Below are 24,694 nucleotides of genomic sequence, written 5' to 3'. Positions count from 1 at the left end.
CGGGGCGTTTGCGGCATGCCGCTAGGTACTTTTCCGGCATGGCGAAAAGCGCGTGTCTGCGAGGTCGGAATGGGATGCAATTAGCGGTCTGGCACCTTGCCGGAGTCGTACTTTCCGCCATGCCGGAAAATACCCGTACTTACCTCCAACCTCGGAATGAGGCCCACTGTCTTTAAAGTAGTGCTTGGTGTTATCTGGAATCCTAGCATAAGCCTCTGTGACTTTAGGCTCCCAGGAACCCAGGGAAACTAAAACTACCTCAGCTTCTATCCCACTGGGGAAGAAGTCTGAGGAGAAGGATGCTCCTGTAATCTCTTCTTCCTCGTAGGAGGAGAAGGCCAGATTAGCGGAGTGGACCCCCAAAGGTTTAACCTTACACCGGGGATCCCCCTTCACGTGGTCAGTTGCTCCACAAGCAAAACAAGATCCATTGGGTCTGTTTACATAGGGAGGCTTATTATAACCAGAGTTTTGTTTCAGAGGCTGACCTCCACTACCCTGTGAGTTCTCTTGTGTCTTACCCTTATTTTCTTTTTGTGGCCCTTTTGAGAAGAAGATTTATCAGATTCTCCACCCTCCTTATCTTTGGACTTTTTCCATTCCTCCTGCTTACCAGGATGAGTTTTGTCCTTATGGGACACTCAATGTGACACCCATAAATCTGCTGCAATGGCAAGCTTCTTAGTATCTATCTCCTTTGAATCTGCCAAATGCTGCTTAAGCTCAGGGGAAGAAGATGCAAAAATATGTTCCAGCATGATAAGACTTATCATACCTTCAAAGGTAGAAACCTTATAACCTTTGACCCAGCCAGTCAAGTTTTTTAAGGATTCGGTTACATAAGATACCCAAGTACCACCTTCATTTTTCTTATACTCTCAGAATCGTTTTAAATATTGGGCAGAAGTCTTTCCAAACTTTAAAATGAGAGTTTGCTTCAACATTGCAAAATCTGCTCGCTCAGGCTTCGACATTTACATAATGGCACTGCAGCCAGAATGGGGCAGTCTGCTGAGTAACCAGGCAATTTTATCATCATTGTCAACTTCTTGAACTTCGCATGCATACCCAAACGCATTCAGCCAGTCCATAATGTCATTCTTTTCCTCATACACACTGAGCAGATCTTTTGGAAACCTTGGATGAGAGGAGGCCCCAGACCCATGTCCAGGACCCTTGGATCCATTTGCAACCTGAAGCTTGGCCAGTTCCAACTGGTGATCCCTGTCTTTCTGTTTTTCTGCCTGTTCAATTTTTAGCTTGACCCTATTGAACTCAAGCTCTTCCTGTAGTTTGGCCATATTGAACTCAAGCTCCTTCTGCCTAAACAGCAGCTCTTGCTTCTTGAATTCAAGCATGGCCTCCCCATCGACACTGGCAGAGGAAACATTGGACATTTCATCCTCCCTGTCCTCATGGTCGCGGTGGACCAGTGCAGCGGCAGAACTGTCAGTTCTACCAGTGAGAGCAGCCCCACCATCTTCTGCACTGTCCTCGGAAGCTATAGCATCAAGCAGAGCTTCTTGCCACGCCACGGTTCTTTGGATCATATCCAATTTGGTGCCTTGAGAGGAGACACCTCTCTCAGCACACATCTTTTTCAATGTTTCGGATTTAGAAGCATTTAAAGTTAACAAGGTATTTGTTTCCACACTGTTAGATAGGACTATGGCCTTTTTAAAGTTATACTACGACAATTCACTACGTGTCCTGGTAGGAATAACTTGAAATGCCTTCACTCGTGCGCAATATTGGATACCTTCAGTCGTATCCCACTGATGTACACCAATTTGTTAAGATGGATTTCTGAACTCTGTCCTGGAGGGGCAGAGGTTCAGAAGGCCAGCATAGTTTCTTGGAACAGGGTAACCTCTGGTCAAGCCATACCAATCAGGGTAGCGATGGCGGCGGTCAAGACTAGGTCTCAAGAGGGGTGAGGGTGACTGAAAGCCCGCAATGAGCACACAAAGCAAGGACGCTTACAAATTACTCCAAGCAGGTGTTATATTAAAAATATAGACACATTTATTACAAGGCCTTTGTAACATTGACCATAGTAAAGAATCACAGTAAAACGCAAGTAAACCAACACATCACAATCAAATACAATATATATACAATTACCGAAGGGTCTAAAGAGTTCAAAGCACGAAATATGCAGACCACCTAGAAGGGGAGGAAAACAGGCAGTGCAAGGAATCGTTAGACCCAGTTCGCCTTCAGAGGCCACCTAACTAGAAGGAAGTCCGAGCCCTACGAAGAGTGGAGCCTTGTGCTCAAAAGTACCTGCATACGCTGATGCCAACAGACCAAGGGGAGTCTCTTCAAGGAAGTGAGGCAGTTCAGAGCGGTGAACAAATGAGGACGAACAGATCTCCGCTACTCAAGCGCGGCCTCCGCTTGCGGGCAGAAGCAGAGCGCGAGTGCGAAAAAGGTGTGCTGTTTAACACAGTGAGGAAAATCTACAGGCTACTGCAGGAGGGCGACTGGTTCCTAGCGTTGCTACTCACCGGTCCCCGATGCAGGCAGACCCAGGCTTCTCCGCATCCGTTTCTGTGCTGGCAGGTTCAGATATGAGCAGGGGACGTCTCGGCGTCGTGTAGATTCCGCGGCAGCAGAAGTTAGAGTTGAGGATGTCCCAAACGCAGTGAACCCGCACAGATTGTTACCACAGCAGGGCAACGAAGCGGCTGTGTGTATTTCAGCCCAATGTACACTTCTCACTTCAGACCTGGGAATGCCAAGTGTATGAATCGTGTGAGAGTGTCAAGGACTCGGAATACAGCTGCAACCTGGCGGCGGTGACAGAGCAAGACTTCTGGGTAAGCTGGTCAGTCCACTGGATGGCCCAGAGACGCTCCGAAGGCTTACGTGCAGGAGATGATGAAGATGCCGAGGATAGCTGTTCCCACTATTCCAAAGGGTCGAAGTACCAGTACAGGCCTTCTCGTTCGATCAGAGGCAGAATGGTTTCACAGGGCGACAGCAGTGCAGAGGAGCAGTCCTTCAGCGGGTCACCAGCGATTCCTCAGTGCAGCCTCTTAGTTGCAGGATACTTGGCTCCTGTACCCGTCGTTTGTGAGAACTCAGGAGATCGACATGGTAGGGGTGTTTCCAGCCTCCTCTTATCCAGAGTTCCCTTCGCGCCAAAATGGAGAGGACCCAATGGGAGATCTGCTCACAAAACACTCACACCATACGTGGACCTATCACAGACCACAGGGGTCCCAGGCATTCAAGACACACTAGACTCTCTGGCACCCAGGATGTGTATTGGAACCAGACATCCCAGCCCAGATCCTGGAGGCACACACAAGGCATGCAGAAGCCTGTGAAAGCATCTGTGTTTCGCGGGAAAGTACATGCCCAAATAAGGATGGCCCTGGGTCGGCTCGACCTGGGGAAGGTGAAGGGGCAAGACGGTCAGCGGACAGGACAAAAAACCTCGTAGCATGGCCATTTTGGAATCCAGGCCACCCATTTTGGCCAAACGCGAGAAGCGCGATTAACAGGGCAAAAGGGAGTTCAAAACACAAAGAAACTATCGCTGCCACCAGTCCCATCCATGACATACTTGCACAGTTTGTTATAAATCCATCTAGAGTTTCTAGGGCCTGTAGAGTGACTAGAGACCCAAGAGAGCAGTAACGTAGCTTACAGTGCCCTCTTGTGCCATGTTGCGCGAAAGCTGCAACATGAGAAAAGAACTACGGAAAACAACGTTTCCCGGTACTGACTGTCTTAAGGGCATGTCAGTTCCCCCTTAAGAATGGAGCGAAAGCCCAGAGGAGTGCTGCGGAAGGCTGCGCTTCTCTGGCAAAGTCTAGATCAGGGTGTAAAACAACAGCAAAAAGTTTGGGGGTTGCCACATGGAAGGAAAATTACCTACAATATGAAATCTTTCCTGACACCGCCTTTTACATCTAACAACAAAAATATTTCCGGTGGCCTACCACAACGTTCTAGCCTCGCCCCACTCCTGTTCAACATATGCATTTCCCTCCTAATTAAACTCATTCGAACCCACGGTCTGAGCGCCTACAACTAAGCAGTTAATACTCAACTTATTTTCAAGATAACCTCAACCCAAGACCTAAACAACACCCTTAACAAATACCTCATGGACAAATACACCTGGATGACAATGTCAATCTCAAACTTAACCCAACCAAAACAGAAATAATGATCTCCCCCCCAGTGGATAACACAATTGACAAAAAACGGAACTGCCCACAAGGCATGGGAACCCAACAGGGAGCCTCTACCATGATAAAAAACCTTGGAATATTCATGTACAGCGAACTCTCACTAGAACCACAAGTCAACACAATAGCTAAAACATGCTTATACCTCCTGTGACTATTTAGAGGAATCCTTCCCTATCCCTCCTTCCCACATAGAACCCTCGTAATCATCTCCTTAGTATTAACAAGAATTGACTATGCGTACAGCGTTTACCTTGGAATGCCAGAACGTCTTGCTACAAAACTCCAATGCATCCAAAATACTGCAGCAAGACTACTCCTTAGACGGAAGAGACCACATCACGCCAGCCCTGAGAAGCCTACACTGGCTCCCAGTAAAACAACTCATTAACTTCAAAGCCCTCTTCATCGCGCACAAATTACTACATGGACAGGGAGCCGAATTCCTCCAAGCCAAAATTAACTGATACCAACCGCGAAGAAACCTAACCTCAAGCAACAACCTCCAAATCGATATGAAACACTATGACAACAGGAAAGTCGTGGGAACAGCATTATCCAGTCTAATAAAAAATCAGTGGAACTCAATCCCGAAGGAAATAGGAACAACAGAAGATCACCTTACCTTTAGAAAACACGTGAAAACCTGGCTTTTCAACTCACTGAGCCTAGCACAAAAACAAGCACCCCCACAACTATCACTGCAAACTCAAGATAATCAAGGGACAATATGAATCCTCGAACCAACAATAAAAAAACCACACTGTACTAACCACCCTGCTCGTCGCTCCTCTCCAGCTTATCCCACACATACCTCACGTGACCCGCCGCCCAGCCCTACCACACACAAAACATACAACCCCTACATCCCTACCCAAAAAAGAAAGCAAACAAACTCAGACACTGGACGTTGCCTCTCCAGACACAATAATCCCGGTGCACATAATCCTAAAACACGTGGAAATCTGATGCCCACAGATGTCAGTTTCACCTAGTTCTGCAAACACTGACAGAAGAGCATAACCGTGATCCTATCCCTCTTCCCTCACTAGCCTACCTAACCCACTGTTTTACAGAGCCACGTGAGCGCATGGAGACCATGCACATGGTAGAGGGTCGTGGAATAAATCAACATAACATAACATAATATATATTATGCCAGCTTGGTATTTAAACAGGAAGTGGTGCGGTGGAAGGGGTCACATGAGAAAAAAAATCAACAAATATAGAGAAGGGACTAGGGCTTTCTCTACTCTTGTTGGAAAGGATGGTAGGGGGAGTCTGTCTCAAGGGCTGATGCCCCCAGCAAGAAAGAAAGGTTTTATTTTATTTTTGGATTTGTAGAGCGCACTGCAGCCCAATGTGGCGCTGCCCGATGACGGGCACGCACGCGGCGGCGTGACGTTGCACGCCGCCGCGTACAGCATAAATAAACGGGGCGTTTCCCGGCCGCGCAGAGCGACCGGGAAGCCCGAACAGCAAGGACCTGTGTGAGGTGTCGTCCTTGTTAGTTGGGGGCTACGGGACCGCATGGGGGCATGGACGAACCCTCAACAGTGGCGACGAGTGGGGGAAACGATGCCTGGACCCGGCGGTGAATATTAATACAATTTTTTCACCGAAACGAGGTGGATGCAACACTTCGTTTCTTTGCCGCGGGTAGTGCGTTACCCACGCGGCTGGCGGCCATTTTGGAACACAAGCTGTGGGACTTCACAAGGCTCCGGTTTCAGCTCGGAAGCGGCCCCAAGCTTAATTTTTGGAACCCCTGAGAGCAGGAAGGCATACCTGCAGGAATATGTGCCTATCTTCAATTTTGGCTTTTTCTTTGGGTTTACTACGTCGAGTGGAAGCAAGGAATAAGGCTTTTGGCCTAGGATCTATATGACCAACACACTTTTTTTTCCTCTTCTAATTTTTGGAACATTTGAAGGCTGGACAGTTCATCCTCATCTCTTTCATCATCAGGCTGATGGACACACTCTGTTTCATCCCCTTCATCATCAACTTGGTGCATCTTCATCAGCAGGTGGGTGGCCACGCTGATTTCACCCTCTTCATCATCACAAGGTGCTGCAGTGACTGTGGAGTTTGAGTTGCGGCCCCGGTGTTCCATGCTGGGGTGCCTGTGCGCTCAGACTCATGAGTGACACTGAGGACCAAGGTGGCGCAGCGGCAGTTCAGCGGCCTCCTCCACCCCCACCACGTGTGCCACCTCAGGGGCAGCTTGTGCAGCAACCTCCACTTATTCAGGCGGCTCCTCAAGGCCTTCCACCTTTGGTACAGCCAGCGGCGGGGCCCGTTGCTCCACAAAACCTTCCGGTCATGGCCCAGGTGTGCACCCAGGCGGCTCTGCAGCCCATCCCTGAGTTTGATGTGTCGGGCCCACCATCTAGCCTAGGGCCCAGATGGAGAAGGTGGGTGGACCGGCTGGACATGTACTTTCGAGCGGCCCAGGTGGTGGATGATGACACCAGGCTGGCAACCATGCTGTATTCGGCAGGACCGTCTGTGCAAGAGATTTTTGAATCGCTGCCACCTGGGGATGGATCGTATGGTCAGGCGAAGACTGCCCTGCAGGCTTACTTCTTGCCTCTTGCCAACGCGGACTATGAGCGTTTTGTGATGCTATCGGCCAAGCAGAAGGATGATGAATCTCTGGACTCATTCTATGGCCGCCTGAGGCGTCTCTCCTTAGCCTGCGCCTGTGGGGATGCAGAGGACATGATTAGGACAATGCTCATCCAGGCGTGCTCATCAGGCAAACTCAGGCGCCAGGTGCTACGAGAACCAAGCATCACGCTGCAGCGCATCCATGAATTGGGGAGGTGCCATGAGGTGTCAGAGGCGAGAGCCCCATCAAGACTGAGGAGGTATGTGCGATGTGGCGCGGCGGCAGGGGTGTCAGAAGGCCTGGAGGTGTTCCCCGAGAGAGGGCCGAAAGGGCAGGGGAAATTTGCATAAAGTGTGGACATGACCTGCCCCACCCAGCAGAATGCCCGGTGGCCGGAAAGACATGTGGGCGGTGTGGCTTGCCAGACCATTTTTCCAGGGTATGCAAGGCAGCCACGCCTGTGCTGGTACCGAGAGGCCCAGGGAGAGCAAGTTTCACCCGCCAGGGTCGGCCGCCCAATGTCGATCAGGTGGATCAGAGCGAGGAGGACACCCAGTTGGAGGAAGTGGAGGAGGACGAGGAAGAAAATGTGTTTTTTGTCTTTAGTGTGGGGGTCCTGAAGAGTAAGAACAGGGGACAGCCCAGGTGTGTAATCGAGGTGAATCAATCTCCCGTTCCGGTCCTCGTGGACACTGGGGCATCCGTCAATGTAATGGCACGGGGACATTATGATGTTATGGACCAACCCCTCAAGTGGGCGGCACCAAGGGCCCGCATCTTTGCTTTTGGTGGTCGTCACCCCATTCCCCTGGATGGTGCGTTTGTGGCCAAGGTGGCGCATGATGGCTCGCAAATTAAAGCACGGTTCTATGTAACACCTGTGAGCACCAACACGTTGCAGAGCTGTGCTGCAGCGGAGGCCCTTGGTATTGTCACCTTTGCGTATTCTGTCTACTTGGAGGACATAAATGACCTGTTAGAGAAATATGCAGCACTGTTCAAGGGAATCGGACAGATGGTGGGGGAACCTGTGAGACTACACATTGACGATGTGCAGCCCATTGCCCTGAAGCATCGGCGTGTGCCGTTTCACCTTTGAGAACAGGTGGATAAAGAGCTGGATAGCCTGGTGGATCTGGACATAATAGAGAAGGTGGAGGGCCCCACCCCCTGGGTGTCCCCCATAGTAGTGGCACGAAAACCCAAGCAGCCGGACGCTGTCAGGATCTGTGTTGACATGAGGCTCCCAAACAAGGCCATCAGGAGAGAAAGACACCTCACCCTGACGATAGACGACATCATTGCAGAGGTACAAGGTGCTCATTTCTTCTCGAAACTGGACCTCAGTGTGGGGTATCATCAGGTTGTCCTCCACCCCGAGTCGAGATACATCACCACCTTCACCACACATCGGGGGCTCTACCATTACAAGAGGCTTAGTTTTGGTGTCTCCTCGGCGGCCGAGGTATTCCAGAACATAATCCAGGGTGCCCTAGTGGACTTGGAGGGTGTTCTGAATATTAGCGACGACATCTTGGTGTTCGCGAGAACGGAGGTCGATCATCTACGCCGTCTGGCAAAGACATTTGAGAGACTGCAGTCCTTGGGCCTCACCCTGCACAAGGAGAAGTGTGAATTCCTCCGACCATCCATAGAGTTCTTTGGTTTTGTGTTCAAGGAGGGGGGAGTGTCTCCTGATCCCAAGAAGGTGCAGGACATAAAGAAGGCGCAGCCTCCGGAGTCTGTGTCTGAGGTACGGAGCTTTCTGGGCATGGTTACGTACTGTGGACGGTTTATCAAGAATCTTGCCTCCAGGTCGGAACCGCTCAGGGCACTGACGAGAAAGGACACGATCTGGAACTGGGGCCCACTGGAACAGGCCACGTTTGACGATATCAAAGGCGCCTTGGCAACCGATGACACCATGTCCTTCTTCGATCCCATGTTACCATCGGAGATCATTGTTGACGCCAGCCCGTTCGGACTGGGCGCCGTCCTGACCCAGGTAGACCCGGATGGGGGTGTCCGCCCGGTGGCCTACGCCAGCAAGGCCCTGTCAGAGGCAGAACAACGATACTCGCAAATTGAGCGGGAGGCACTGGCGGTGCTCTGGGGATGCCGGCACTTCCGACTCTATGTCCTTGGACGCCCGGTGACGGTCGTGACGGACCACAAACCGTTGCTGCCCATCCTGGCGGGGTCATCTTCCAAGCCACCCGTGCGGATTGAAAGATGGATGCTCACCTTGCTGGAGTATGGGGTCACTCTAATCTATCGGCCTGGGCTGAACAACGCGGCCGATTACCTCTCCGGACACCCGGGGGCACCCGGCGGAGGAGACCCGGACACGTGCACTGAGGAGGCCGAAGAACATGTCCGGGTGATAGTGGAGGCGGCGGCACCGAATGCCATGCCTCTCCAAGAGCTGGAGGTGGCGGCAGCCAAGGATGAGTGTTTTAACATCCTGAAGCAGTCCATGCAGCACGGCTCTTGGAAGTCGGTGCTGGAGGCCCTGGCAGAGCGCACGCAGGAGGCCAGGACTGTGCTGGAGCAGCTATGGAAAGTCCGGGAAGAGCTATCATTTTCAACGTCCCGGCTCCTGCTCCGGGGTGACCGGATTGTGGTGCCCCAGTCGAAGGTGGGCGACGTGATCGCGCTGACCCATCGTGGTCACCAGGGTGCCACCAAGACCAAGGCCGGCCTAAGGCGGAAGGTGTGGTTTCCGGAACTCGAGCGCAAGGTGGATGATTTCGTGGCGGCCTGTGTGTGGTGCCAGGTGGCTTCTCCACTACAGCGAGAGCCGGAGATAGAGGCGATGCCTCGTGGGACGCGACCATGGGAGGTCGTCCATGCGGACTTCGGCTCCACCACGATGGGCACCCACTTCTTGGTCATAGTTGACAAGTATTCCAGATATCCAGAGGTGGAGTTCGTGGATTCAGTAGCGTTCGAGCACGTTGTGGTGGCCGTGGAGAAAATATTTGCGGCCCATGGATTCCCTCAGACGCTGTGCTCGGACAATGGCTCACCATTCCAGAGCGAACGCTTTTCGGAGCTGTTGGAGAGCTATGGGGTGGTGCACAGGAAAATCACTCCCCTGTGGCCAAGGGCCAATGGTGAAGCTGAACGGCTCATGAGGACCCTCAACAAGACCTTTAGAATTGCCCAGGGGCAGGGACAGCCATTGCAGAGAGTGCTGTACCAATTTCTGAGGGTCTATTGCACCACGCCCCACGCATCCACTGGAGTGGCCCCGGCGGAGGCCCTGTTTAGGCGTTGCCCACGTGGGCTGCTACCCGAAGTGGGGGAGAAGGAACTGGGCGTGATCGATGATCGGCAGGTCGAGGCTGACTGGAAATCACGGATCGAGCAGGAGAATGCCCGAAGAGGGCTTCGCCCACAACGACTGGAACCAGGGGACGAGGTCCTCATTCGCAACAGACATCCACATGGAAAGCTCTCTCTGCCCTATGAGCCAGAGCCGCTGGACGTTGTCCCGGTAAAAGGGTCCATGATAACTGCATCGGACGGCCGGTCTGCGGTCACTCGAAATGTCAGCTTGTTCAAGAAGTGCCGGGATCCAAGAACTGACCCGCCTCCTGAGCCCAACCCCGGTGAGCTCCCAGAGGACACTGATGAAACACCGGGCCTGCCTGAGTCTCCAGCCAGACCAACACCTGTGGACAGATAACCTGTGCCGGATGTGAGCAGGAGGTACCCCCAGAGGGCTTGGCGAGGGAAACCTGCTCGCCTCACCGATTACGTACTTGGACATTTGGCCGACTACTGTAGTGGTAATCACTGTTGAAGTAAGGGGACCCGGGTGGCTGGTAATAAAGGGGTGTTTCCGACAACGGGGAATGTTACAATGTTACTGTTATGGTGTATCATGTGCAGTGCATAGTTGTAGTGTGTGTTTGTTTGTTCTCCTGGAAAAAGGAGGAGTGTGGCGCTGCCCGATGATGGGCACGCACGCAGGGGCGTGACGTTGCATGCCGCCACGTGCAGCATAAATAAACGGGGCGTTTCCCGGCCGCGCAGAGTGACCGGGAAGCCCGAACAGCAAGGACCTGTGTAAGGTGTCGTCCTTGTTAGTTGGGGGCTACGGGACCGCATGGGGGCATGGACGAGCATAGAGGCGCTATCAAAGATACTTAAGAAGGCTTGCTTGAGGGTTACAATAAGCAGCCCAAGAAAAAGCATATAACAATTGCACTGGTTGGTACAGTTACAGAGAAACAGTAACGGTGACGAGGAAGACAGACAAAGGGGTCATTGTTAATATCCAGGTGTGAAGTGGTAATAGCTAGTTAAGTGTAGCCAGATTCCAGACATTTATATTACAAAAGCCACGCTGTCCTTTTGCGCCAGAAATGACAGAAGTCTTCACTTCTACTCCCCTGGAGAGAGTGCAGGGGGCCACGTTTTGGAGACGCCTGTCTGTCTCGTTGTCACCTGCCTTTGTCTTCACAGAAATCCTAAACTGTGCGAGATGGGAAGCCTGGAAGGCAGGCAGGGCTTGCAGGCAGCCTACTCACTCCCTCTCAGCTGTCAGGCCTCCGACTCCGGCTGTTAAACATCCCGAGAAGAGCAGCGGAAAAACGCCTCAAGGACTCGCTTTTCCAGGCTGACAAACCCAATTAAGGGGAAAAGAGAGGACGGGCTCCGGTAGGCAGCGAGAGAAAGAGTGAGAGGGACGCGGAGACAGGTGGGGGTGGGGAGGGACAGAGAGAGAGAGAGCGATAAATTAGCGAGAGGTGTGAAACGAGGAACAGAAGAAGGAGGTGACAGATAGACAGGCACAGATAGGTGCGAGAGATAAAGACGCGAGCAGGTGTGACGAGGAGGAAGGGGCGCTGGAATAAGGGTGACAGGGAAAACGGGTGAGATAGAGAGAAAGACAAACGCCAAGTGTGACTGGAAATAAGGGGGTGGGAGTGAAAGAAGGAAGAGATAGGGGAATAGATGTGTGCAAATGAGGGAAACACAAAGACAGGCGTGACAGTGAAGAGAGAAGGTGTGTCAGCAAGCGAGGCAAACACAGGAACAGGTGTGACAGGGAAGAGAGAGGGTCAGACAGAAAGATAGGGAAGAGAGAAGGTTAGTCAGCAATAAAGCCAAACACAGGAACAGGTGTGAAAGGGAAAAGAGAGATGGTCCGACAGAAAGACAGGCGTGACAGGGAAGAGAGAAGGTGTTGCAGCAATAGAGGCAAACTCAGGAACAGGTGTGACAGGGAAGAGAGAGGGTGAGACACAAAGACAGGGAATGGAGAAGGTGGGTCAGCAATAAAGGCAAACACAGGAACAGGTGTGACAGGGAAGAGAGAGGATGAGACACAAAGACAGGGAAGAGAGAAGGTGGGTCAGCAATAAAGGCAAACACAGGAACAGGTGTGACAGGGAAGAGAGAGGATGAGACACAAAGACATGGAAGAGAGAAGGTGGGTCAGCAATAAAGGCAAACACAGGAACAGGTGTGACAGGGAAGAGAGAAGGCTGGACAGAAAGACAGGGAAGAGAGAAGGCGGGTCAGCAATAAATGCAAATACAGGAACAGGTGTGACAGGGAAGAGAGAAGGCTGGACAGAAAGACAGGGAAGAGAGAAGGCGGGTCAGCAATAAATGCAAATACAGGAACAGGTGTGACAGGGAAGAGAGAAGGCTGGACAGAAAGACAGGGAAGAGAGAAGGCGGGTCAGCAATAAATGCAAATACAGGAACAGGTGTGATATGTGAGAGAGAGGGCCCGACAGAAAGGCAGGCATGACAGGGAAGAGAGAAGGTGGGGCAGCAACAGAGGCAAACACAGGAACAGGTGAGATAGGGAAGAGAGAGGATGAGACACAAAAACAGGGAAGAGAGAAGGTGGGTCAGCAATAGAGGCACACACAGGAACTGGTGTGACAGGGAAGAGAGAGGGCCGGACAGAAAGACAGGCATGACAGGAAAGAGAGAAGGTGGGGCAGCAATAGAGGCAAACACAGGAAAAGGTGTGACAGGGAAGAGAGAGGGCCGGACAGAAAGACAGGGAAGAGAGAAAGTGGGTCAGCAATAATGGCAAACACAGGAACAGGTGTGACAGGGAAGAGAGAGGGCAGGACAGAAAGACAGGCATGACAGGGAAGAGAGAAGGTGGGGCAGCAATAGAGGCAAACAAAAGAACAGGTGTGACAGGGAAGAGAGAGGGTGAGACACAAAGACAGGGAAGAGAGAAGGTGGGTCAGCAATAAAGGCAAACACAGGAACAGGTGTGACAGGGAAGAGAGAGGGTCGGACAGAAAGACAGGCAAGACAGAAGGTGGGTCAGCAATAAAGGCAAACACAGGAACAGGTGTGACAGGGAAGAGAGGGGGCCGGACAGAAAGACAGGCATGACAGGGAAGAGAGAAGGTGGGGCAGCAATAGAGGCAAACACAGGAACAGGTGTGACAGGGAAGAGAGAGGGCAAGTCACAAAGACAGGGAAGAGAAAAGGTGGGTCAGCAATAAAGGCAAACACAGGAACAGGTGTGACAGGGAAGAGAGAGGGCCGGACAGAAAGATCGGGAAGAGAGAAGGTTAGTCAGCAATAAAGGCAAACACAGGAACAGGTGTGAAAGGAAAAAGAGAGGGCCAGGCAGAAAGACGGGGAAGAGAGAAGGTGGGTCCACAATAATGGCAAACACAGGAACAGGTGTGTCATGGAAGAGAGAAGGTGTGGCAGCAACAGAGGCAACCACAGGAACAGGTGAGATAAGGAAGAGAGAGAGCCAGACAGAAGACAGGCGTGACAGGGAAGAGAGAAGGTGGTGCAGCAATAGAGCAAACACAGGAACAGGTGTGACAGGGAAGAGAGAGGGTGAGACACAAAGACAGGGAATGGAGAAGGTGGGTCAGCAATAAAGGCAAACACAGGAACAGGTGTGACAGGGAAGAGAGAGGATGAGACACAAAGACAGGGAAGAGAGAAGGTGGGTCAGCAATAAAGGCAAACACAGGAACAGGTGTGACAGGGAAGAGAGAGGATGAGACACAAAGACATGGAAGAGAGAAGGTGGGTCAGCAATAAAGGCAAACACAGGAACAGGTGTGACAGGGAAGAGAGAAGGCTGGACAGAAAGACAGGGAAGAGAGAAGGCGGGTCAGCAATAAATGCAAATACAGGAACAGGTGTGTCATGGAAGAGAGAAGGTGTGGCAGCAACAGAGGCAACCACAGGAACAGGTGAGATAAGGAAGAGAGAGAGCCAGACAGAAGACAGGCGTGACAGGGAAGAGAGAAGGTGGTGCAGCAATAGAGCAAACACAGGAACAGGTGTGACAGGGAAGAGAGAGGGCGAGACACAAAGACAGGGAAGAGAGAAGGTTAGTCAGCAATAAAGGCAAACACAGGAACAGGTGTGAAAGGAAAAAGAGAGGGCCAGGCAGAAAGACGGGGAAGAGAGAAGGTGGGTCCACAATAATGGCAAACACAGGAACAGGTGTGTCATGGAAGAGAGAAGGTGTGGCAGCAACAGAGGCAACCACAGGAATAGGTGAGATAAGGAAGAGAGAGGGCGAGACACAAAGACAAGGAAGAGAGAAGGTGGGGCCGCAATAAAGGCAAACACAGGAACAGGTGGCACAGGGAAGAGAGAGGGCGAGACAGAAAGAGAGGCAAACAGGAACAGGAGTGTCTGGGAAGAGAGAGGGCGAGACAGAAAGAGAGGCAAACACAGGAACAGGAGTGTCTGGGAAGAGAGAGGACGAGACAAAAAGAGAGGCAAACACAGGAACAGGAGTGTCAGGGACGAGGGCATGAACGTCATTAGTGGGCAACCGGGAGTAACAGCAGCTATTCCCGGCTCGTCATTTGGTACCCCTGGCACTACTCCTGAGACCCCTAGCTCAGAGGTCACAGAGACAGTGCCAGGGACAATGAAAAGCTCTGGACAAATTGCTGCAACCTCACTGCTTGTTAAAAGTGTTCCACTATAACCCAAGGACGCAATACGGGGTGCACAAAGATGTGTGGTGATGTAAGGGTGTGGCACCTGTGACCAAACAGTTCCAAAACACAGCTGTTCCATATTGCAGTGGGTAAATGAGGCTCTGGGGTTCAAGGGTTGCAGAGACTAAAGTGCATTATTTATCCTGCTGAGCTTCGCCCCCCCTCGCCCACCGTGAGCAGTGATATAGGCTTCTGCTGCAGGCCTGGCTTCTCAAGGAGGCATTGGACGTATACAGGGCTATCTTAACGATAACAACGGCCGTATTCCCAGGGGCCTTTCTATATCCCGGTGTGGCCTGCACCTGAGTGTGTACAATACGCACAGAGCAAATGGGTATTCTGCTGCACCCCAGGTATGTCAAGGCAGCACTGGAGATGACATATAATGTTGATCATTAAAATAGCCCTTTACATCAGTGATGACAATTCCTGTGATGTCATCGGGGTGGAAGGTGACATAGCATCCCTTACTTTTGTCTTATCATTGGCAAAGGTCAAGCAGTATCACTTCCTGTGATGTCAACGGGTGGAGTTATCATTGGCAAAGGTCAAGCAGTATCACTACTTGTGATGTCATCAGGGTGGAAGGTGACATAGCATCCCTCCCTATTGCCAATGGTCATGCAATGTCACTTCCTGGGATGTAATCGGGGTGGAAGGTGACATAGCATCCCTCCCTCTGGTCTTATTATTGCCAATGGTCATGAAATGTCACTTCCTGTGATGTCATCGGGGTGGAAGGTGACATAGCATCCCTCCCTATGGTCTTATCCTTGCCAATGGTCATGCAATGTCACTTCCTGTGATGTCATCGGGTTGGAACCTGATGCCACTTCTGCCACCCCTAGTATTTTGGTGAATTGACAACCCTGGATAAGGAGAGAAACAAAACAGACTCAGGCGACGCAGGTGCGAGGGAGGCAAGCACAGGGACAGGTGTGACAGGTTATGATAGGAAGAGACGGAAGGGGCAGGGGAAAGTAATGCGTGAGTTACTGGAACTCTTATGACTGGGAAGGCAGAGGTTGAGACAGAAAAAAACAGAGACAGGAAAAATAGGGGGGAGGGGTGAGAGAGAGAAAGCGAGAGAAAACAGATGTGGCCTGAAAGACAGAGGGTTACACAGAAAAAGTAGCAAGACACAGGGAAACAGGTGTGTAAGACCCGGGCAAACACAGGAAGTGGTGCTACTGAGAAGAAACGGGGTGAGCCAGAGACAAGGTTTTGGAAAGCTGATGTGTGTGAGACACAAAAACAGGCAGAGACGCATATACAACTGGGAAGGGAGAGAGTGTGAGAGAAAGAGGAGATATAACTGGTGAAAGCAGATGTGAGAGAAGAAGAGGGGCGTGTCAAGAAGAGAAAGGGGCATCCGTGGCAAGTGAGGGGGAGAGTCGAAGCCAGAGACAGGCGTTACTCAAACCGAGGAGAGACATTTTGAAAGGGTATTTTAGAAAGAAAGACAATGTGGGCTGAGAAGGTGATAGGTAAACTAGAGCGAGAAAGGGGTGAAATGAAAGGTGAAAGATAGGAAAAAGTTGAGCGAGAAAGAAACAGAAAATATAAAGAGGGGACATGAGACATTATTAATCAAGTGACCGTGAGAGAGACAGACATGAACTTCCATAACTCAGTGGAGAGGTGTGGTGAGTAACTGCACTCCATGCTGTATTGGTAGCCCCTAGATGCTGGAAATTAGCCAATATTTTGGTTTAGACTGCAAAAATCGACACGAGAAAATCCCAAGGCCTTCAATTGAAATCGCGCACCTGGGGTTGATGGCCTAGATCGGAGTAACTGAGGTCAAATGGGATGAAGCCATGAAAGCATCTACAAACAGGACATCCTGCCTTGACAACATGGGGCTGTCTGCCATGGCTATCCAGTGAAACCGTCTCTGAGCCCGAGAAACAAAGGCTTATCCTTTTGGTCCAGCTTCAGAAAAGTATGAAGTGACCTGGCAATGCCAAGGAATAGGCTGCTTATGGGATATGATATGATATGTCATTTACACAAGTGGGAGGAAGGATAGCTCAGGGGCAACGCGTTTGTCTTGGAATCAAAACAACGCAGCACAACACAGGTCTGAATCCTAATCTACTCGCTTAAAGCACGTTATAGATTTACAATAAAATTAATTTTAAAAAGTACACAAGGATTTACAGTACACACAACCCACCAGAAGTTCTGACAATCAACCCTGTGTGAAAAGCGATGCAATCAGGCTCTTTACAGTAGGGTTGTGAATGTGCACTCAGTTGGCCACATCAGATAGTGTGTTCATGTGTGCATGTGTGGGCAACAGATCGAGACCCTGGAGGGGGCTATGAGTGGTGCCTGGTGCCTGGTATTGTGATGAGGTCTGATCTTTCTCTTATCCCTAAAGTCAAGGAAGTGAGCCCCGTAACCTCAATTGAAGTAAAAAAAAAGGTTAATGTCAATGCAAGCATATTCATTATTGGCCAATGTGCTATGGAGGCCCCAGCCAGGTCCACAAAAACTTCCTATAGACTTAACTTACGCAGGATTTACGGTGTGGGCTCTGAAACTGATGAGTATTTTAATTTACTTTTGGTCTCCGGCAGGAAGCAGAATGACCCTAGAAACTACCCCCAATATTACTGTGGAAAGCGGCGCTGGCGATATTCAGAAAGATATTGCTGGGAGGGGCCTGGCAGTGGTTCACCTATGTTACTTTATGCTGATGAGGCAAATCTTCCTGAGAGAAGCAAAGTGGCCCTTATGCGCTTATTTCATGCATTTGCAGTTGTCTGTATAGACATGGGGCTTTCCATTAATTTGCCCAAATGTAATATTTTGATCATTGGCTTAAAAAACATTGGAGAATGACATTTCTGCTTGGTCAGGCAGCACAGACTCAAACCTCTAATATTGATGAAATAGGTCTTAGGTTTCATTCATAAAGGACAAGGAGTAATCAGGTGTCGAAAAAGTTAAATTGCATTGGTTAGAGGAACTAGTAGAGTAAGCCAATTGGATATTAAGTTTGGATGTTGTGCGTAACCTGGCCTTATAGAGTTCTACTGTACTGAATCTCTGGCATTAAGCCCTTTATGGTGCATAGCCACAAAGATTTTTAGACCTGGAACCTCTGGGACGATTTGAAAATTATTTTTTATTGAAGACTCCTTGATCTCCCCCTGCGGGGCCCACGATTTCTGATGGTGTTAAATCAGTTCCATGGTGAACCCCGCTAAGATGTCGGCTGCTCAGGATTTCCTTACAAACCAATGAGGATCCTTTACCCCCACGATCGTGAGCTTGGTCTTCCATGGGCGGCCTTCTTGACGAACATGAGTGGTAGCGCAGGTGCAGGTGTCGTTTGGGGCCAATACCATGAAACTATCTAAGGCAGGCCGGCAGCCCCTGGATGCCGGACTTTGGGCTGTCAACCTAGAGAGGGTGAGCTTTAGTCATACAGCTCTTGCCTAGAGAGAAAGCCAAGCATCTATACAGTTGTGAAGCGTACACCGTAGTCCTAGGGTCTCAAACCTTTTGTTCTCCAGAAGTGCTGGACTACAAATCCCATCAGCCATAGCCTGCGTGATCAATTATGGGGCTCATTGGCATCTGCAGAGTCACTGGTGGCAGACCCCAGTGGTAGAGCATGTTCTTGCTGGGCAATCCTCCCTTGGCATCTTGGGTTACAAGATGGGACCTGCCCAAGCCATGTACCATGTTTACCTCTGTTGTCCTGCCAATGAAGGCCCCACTTGTTATTTGTTTGGCAGGTTGTACTCTAGGCTCAGAAGGTCGTAGTTGATGCAGGTGCTGAGGAAATTGGGGATGAGAGGAGTGAAGTTCATCCAAGTTGGGGGTGTTCAATTGGCAGTAGCTGCATAGTAATTATTAGCATGACCAAACCACACGAGTGCTTTTACAACCTACATTTCCACCCCGTTAGCACCTACGCTTGAGAGCTAAGCGGGCCTTAGGCTAATGCCTCAAAAAGAAATTGTTTTACTGTGATTTTATAGTCAATGTCCCCAAATCGATTGTGTTGTCATTGTCTAGTTGTTGTTATTTTTATGACTGTACTGTACTTGTGCGACCGTGGACAATCGTTTTCTAACACGTGTGTGTTGCCTAGGCACTCCAAATCACTTTTATTGTTGTCTAATTCTAATTATGCTATTAATTCTCTGGTTTTATTATATTTCTAGTGAACGAACGCATTCTACCCAAAATAAACATTCGAAATGAACTGAAAAAATACTTACATCTGTAACTCTCTGTACACATGCAGATTTCAAAATGTAACTTTGTTTTTATATATTTTGAGTTTTCTTTATGACTTTCTCCAATTTCAGGAATTGTGTTGAAATGTGGAGTTAGCGTTGTACTTTATACAAACGTTGTCCACTTCGCTCATCAGAGCTGTGCTGAGGCGCCCATTGGCAGGCCTGTACAATTGTAAGCCACCTCCGGTCATCTCACCCTGCAGTTGCATAATGAGTTGTAGCCTCCCTTCCTGCTGTTGCATAATGAGTGGTAGTCTCTCTTCCCACTGTTGCATAATGAGTGGTAGTCTCTCTTCCTGCTGTTGCATAATGAGTGGTAGTCTCTGTTGCATAATGAGTGGTAGTCTCTCTTCCTGCTGTTGCATAATGAGTGCTAGTCGCTCTTCCCGCTGTTGCATAATGAGTGGTAGTCTCTGCTGCATAATGAGTCGTAGTCTCTCTTCCGGCTGTTGCATAATGAGTGGTAGTCTCTCTTCCTGCTGTTGCATAATGAGTGGTAGTCTCTGTTGCATAATGAGTTGTAGCCTCCCTTCCTGCTGTTGCATAATGAGTGGTAGTCTCTCTTCCCACTGTTGCATAATGAGTGGTAGTCTCTCTTCCTGCTGTTGCATAATGAGTGGTAGTCTCTGTTGCATAATGAGTGGTAGTCTCTCTTCCTGCTGTTGCATAATGAGTGCTAGTCGCTCTTCCCGCTGTTGCATAATGAGTGGTAGTCTCTGCTGCATAATGAGTCGTAGTCTCTCTTGCGGCTGTTGCATAATGAGTCGTAGTCTCTCTTCCTGCTGTTGCATAATGAGAGCTAGTCTCTCTTCCCACTGTTGCAAAATGAGTGGTAGTCTCTGTTGCATAATGAGTGGTAGTCTCTCTTCCTGCTGTTGCATAATGAGTGGTAGTCTCTCTTCCTGCTGTTGCATAATGAGAGGTAGTCTCTGTTGCATAATGGGTGGTAGTCTCTCTTCCTGCTGTTGCATAATGAGTGCTAGTCTCTCTTCCTGCTGTTGCATACAGAGTGGTAGTCTCTCTTCCCGCTGTTGCATCATGAGTGGTAGTCTCTTTCCTGCTGTTGCATAGTGAGTGGTAGTCTCTTTCCTGCTGTTGCATAATGAGCGCTAGTGCCCATCAGCTATTAACCACAGTTACTACAAGACAGAACCTACTGCCCTGGTCATATTTTACCCTACTAATTGTTACAACAAATTGAAATCTCCTAATCTAGGTCTGTCTGGATAAACTTTAAAGAAACAAGCATGACCCCCTTGGCTCATTGACAGCACCACAGAAAAGTTCCCCATGTCATGTGTGACACAATCAGCCAGTCCTGGTTTTTCAACCAACCACACTTTAGGTTTTTTAGAGCTATACTTCTAGAGTTCCCAGATGACTCCATGCCATTTGAGATACCATGCCCCAGTCCTGGGCTTCTATTCAACCATTAATTACATTCTAGGAGAGGTATGTTGGGTCACTTCAATTGAATAAAATTGTCTAAAGTTAAATTAAAGTCTCGGACTGGAGTGGGGTGTCACTTATGACATGGAGTCATCTGGTAACCGGACATAAGGAGAATGGTAAAAAAAAATAATAACTGCCATTGCCACAATGCAAAATGCGGTTTCATTAAAAACCTGAACTGGATTCAAATGTCACTCACAATTTGGGGCCACCTTGCAGCAAATATTACATTAATTGTGCACTAATGTAAACAAAACGAGGTCAATTCTTTCCTTACAGACGCTTTGCTGCTCGTGTAATAAGGAGAGGGGAAAGCGGGTTCAGCTTAAGTACATCTCACATGAAGCCCTGCATCACCCCTAAAATAAAGCACACTGGCTCTGTGCTGTGATTTCTGCTTGACCTAATTCAAAATGGAGCAAACAGGATTTGACCCAAACACAGCCCCACTTTCACATTTTGAAAGTGGCCCAAAATGTATTTCTTTGGTTCTTTATCATATAAACTGTCTTCCAGTGGTCCAAAATCTTTTGCTCAACTGAACTCCCTATCACGCAGGCAGAACGAATGTGCAGAGCCACTGTGACCATTCTGGCCCGAGTGCTCACCTGTTTGTTCGACTCCCTATCACGCAGGCAAAACGAATGGGCAAAGCCGCTGTAGTACATGCTGGCCCCAGTGCTCGCCTGTTTACTCTACTACCTATCACGCAGGAAGAACGAACGTGCACAGCCACTGTGGTCCATTCTGGCCCCAGTGCTCGCCTGTTTACTCTACTCCCTATCACGCAGGCAGAATGAATGGGCAAAGACACTGTAGTCCATTGTGACGCCGGTGCTTGCTTGTTTGCTCTACTCCCTATCACGCAGGCAGACTGGCATAGTATCACAGTATTGCCCCAGAATTCTGGGGGACTGCGGGGGTGCGGGGGGGGGGGGTGTTTGAATGTTTGAGCTCTGAAGAAGACAACTAGGACATCTTGCAGAACGGAACCCCAAAAGCCTGCAGTGCGAAGGTGTTTATTAGAAGTAGGGGTTCACTAGATCGGGGTACTCCTGCTGTTAAAACGCCCCATATTCCTCATCGGGAATTTGCTAGTGCCAGGCACCGCCAGCCCCCAGTCCAGGATTGGCAAATTAGAGCAAATCGACTGAGGTTTGAAAAACTGTTGAACACTAATTTATTCCTTCAATACTTCTGGCAAATGAGTCAGTTTCCTTTCAGGCTCCGGCCTTATTCCATTCCTCTGCAGTGTTGCTCTCTATCATCTTTCAGAGTTCTTTTCGTTTATCATGAACTTTACTTTACGCATTTCTGCCTCTGATAAACAACTTTTCATAACTGCATATAAATAAAGGGAGAAAGAGAGAAAGAAAGAAACAAAGAAAGAACGAAAGAGAGAGAGAAAGCAAGGAAAGAAAGAAAGAAAGAAAGGAAAGAAAGAAAGAAAGAAAGAAAGAAAGAAACAAAGAAACAAAGAAACAAAGAGAGAGCAGGGAATATAGTTCAGTCCTCTGTACCTCAGTAGAATGTCACATAAGTCAGAGGAGGGGGGAGAGGCAGGTGGTCTGAACCTCTACTACATATCATGTACATTTTTCACCGGGTGTGAAAGTGAATGGAGCAGGCAGGATTTGATATAGTTCTTATTACATGAACATGAGTGCACAAGGTCAAACATGGTGTAGGTGTTGGAACTCTTTCTCCAGGCCACCAGCCTTTCAAAGTCCTGGCTTCCAAGCACAGGACTCGTTCTCTCCCCCAGTCTTTTCAAGCAGGAATAACATGTACCAACTCCTGCATATTGTAGCCGTAGACCAGTCTCTAATTAATCTGCAAGTGAGCTGGAGACCAACTATCCTAGGGCACTGGCCTGGGAGCGCCCTATCTAAGCAAAGGACCATTCCGACTCGCTACGGAAGTGTCCAGAAATGACCCTGGGGAGACGTTAATCCCTAGCTATTTAAGGCTTCCAGCTAAAGGAAATGGATGAGTGCAATGTTTCTAACCACTGGTTTGGAAAGCTGACATTTAAGAATTTACTTTTATCGGACAACGAGGCCAAAGTGAGGGAATTGGAGGGACGATGGATAGAGGCCCAGCCGGAGGGGCTCCTACTGGAATTTTAGAAGGAGAAGGCTCTGGACAGGGCCATGGTGGGGGTGGTGGCATAAGGGTGTGCGCATATACGAACGCAGAGATAAAGCTGGGAAACTACTAGCGCGGTTGGCACGGAGAGAGGAAAGGACCCGTCCGATATATGAAATTAGTAAGGGCGCGGGCAGGGACAGCACACAGGATCCAAAGGAAATTGGACAAATCTTTGTTACCTGCTACCGGAATCAGCGATACAAAGCTTCGTAGGGCAATTACCCACTGGCCACCTGACGAGGGAACAGAGGGACTCTCTAGAAGGGGGTGTACAAGTAGAGGAATTGGAAGTGGCTATCTCACAGCTGGGGAAGGGGAAGCTGGCATGCCCGAGTTGGTACCCATTAGAGTTCTGGATAAAACTGAAAAAGGAAACACTGGGCCCCATGATGGAAAGGTTGCAAGAAACGGGAGAAAAGGGAGTCTCTAACCAACCTTGATGGAGGCAATGATAGTAGCACTCCCAAAGGAAGCAAATCCGAATGAGCAGTGCGGGTCATATAGACCCATCTCCCTCATAAACACTGAAACCAAAGGTTTAGCCAAGGTACTGGCAAATAGACAACCAAGGTGAGATTGTGAGACATGACCAATGCAGGTTCATCCCTAACAGATCTACAAGAATTAACATTAGTCGTCTAAATCTTGTCTTGGGCACGGCACAAAATGAACGACAATCGTTGGATATTCTTGCACTGGATGCACAGAAGGAGTTTGGCTCAATAGAATGGGAATATTTGTTTGCAGTCCTGGGGAAAATGGAATTAGGGGAGGGGTTCAATGAGTGGTTAGCAATACCCTTACAGCTAGAGTGAAAGGAAACAGGTTCGTGTCAGATAAATTCATCCTAGAACGAGGGTTCGCTATCGCCCATGCTCTGCTATCGTGTTGTAGCTACTGGCGGAGTGGGTCCGAGAAGATCCAGAACTGGGGGGATATTGCTGGCCAAATGGGAGGAAGGAAAGGATATCTCTGCACGCAGATGATATTGTGTTATATCTGACGAATCACTAACGATCAATATCGAGTGATATGACCATACTAGAGGAGTTTGGGAAATATTCAGGGCTAAGTTTAAACTAAGTATAAACTGGGACAAATCAACACATTACCGAGTGGAGTGGGGAGAGGTGAACCAGAGACAATACCCACCACTGAAAACGAGTCGGGATAGTTTAAGATACCTTGGAATTGTTCGGCCAAGCTCAATATCGACCCAGTTATTATGAAATTCAAAAAGGACTTCAGACAGTGGTCGACCCTCCCTATCTCATTAATGGGGCGGGTGGCCCTGCACAAAATGGTGACTCAATGGTTAATGCAACACTGCGGGTGTTTCCATGGGACAAGAAGACACAGAGAGTTAAACTAGTGACAGTGTATAACTCTCATTGGGAAGCCGGACTAGGTTTTCCAAATCTACGACTTTACTACTGGGCTTCACAGATCACCATAGCAAATCAATGAGTCTCGGGAGGATATCTCAGGGGCAATGCACTCGTCTTGGAAGCAGGATGACGTGCAGTAACATAGGTTCGATCCCAGAGTCTGCGCTTAGAAACCTCTGGGTATTAAGTGCGTTGTAAATAACCTATTACAATTTCAATATATCGGAAGTTCAAGGGTGCTTTGGTAGATACAAAATGAACACTCCTTGAAAGAAGTGGTGGGAGAAACTCCTATGGGGAAGGTTGCAGCACCTACAGGTGCCATCGACTACACGAGCAGTGGGGATAGCGTCGACTCAAGCCCAAAGGCAACTCGGATGGGACAAACGACTTCCATTGGCGAGCAGAATCTGGGAGAATAGACACATCAAAAGAATCCAAAACCTGAGATGTGGAGGGGATGTAAAAGTAAAGGAATTAGGATGGTGATTGAGGGACGTGATGCGACCGCGAGGCATGCTAACCTTTCAAGAAATGAGAGGGAAATGGGAAGAGAGGATCATTTTAAATACCTACAGCTCAGATACGCTCTCGGGCCACTTAATAGATGGATGGAGGGAGGAAATCCCAGAGGCTACGCCCCTAGAAAGGAT

At 49.4% G+C, this 24,694-nt stretch overlaps 1 protein-coding gene across 1 annotated transcript; it reads right to left on the bottom strand.

Moving 5' to 3' along the window:
• Nucleotides 1-19,115: 19,115 nt before the first annotated feature.
• Nucleotides 19,116-20,087, bottom strand: LOC138487492 (zinc finger protein 853-like). Its single transcript, XM_069614001.1, has one exon. The coding sequence runs from the start codon at nucleotides 20,085-20,087 to the stop codon at nucleotides 19,116-19,118; it is 972 nt and encodes a 323-aa protein (XP_069470102.1).
• Between the last annotated feature and the right edge of the window lie 4,607 nt (nucleotides 20,088-24,694).

Source organism: Ambystoma mexicanum, chromosome 9 (assembly GCF_040938575.1).
Source record: "Ambystoma mexicanum isolate Mex_15411 chromosome 9, UKY_AmexF1_1, whole genome shotgun sequence".
NCBI lineage: Eukaryota > Metazoa > Chordata > Amphibia > Caudata > Ambystomatidae > Ambystoma > Ambystoma mexicanum.
The sequence above is the reverse complement of the archived record's forward strand: the minus strand, read 5'-3'. Positions and strand labels throughout refer to the sequence as shown.

Coding starts and splice junctions, on each gene's coding strand:
- LOC138487492 (XM_069614001.1), bottom strand. CDS start 20,087: ATGCAACAGCGGGAAGAGAGACTACCACTCTGTATGCAACAGCAGGAA.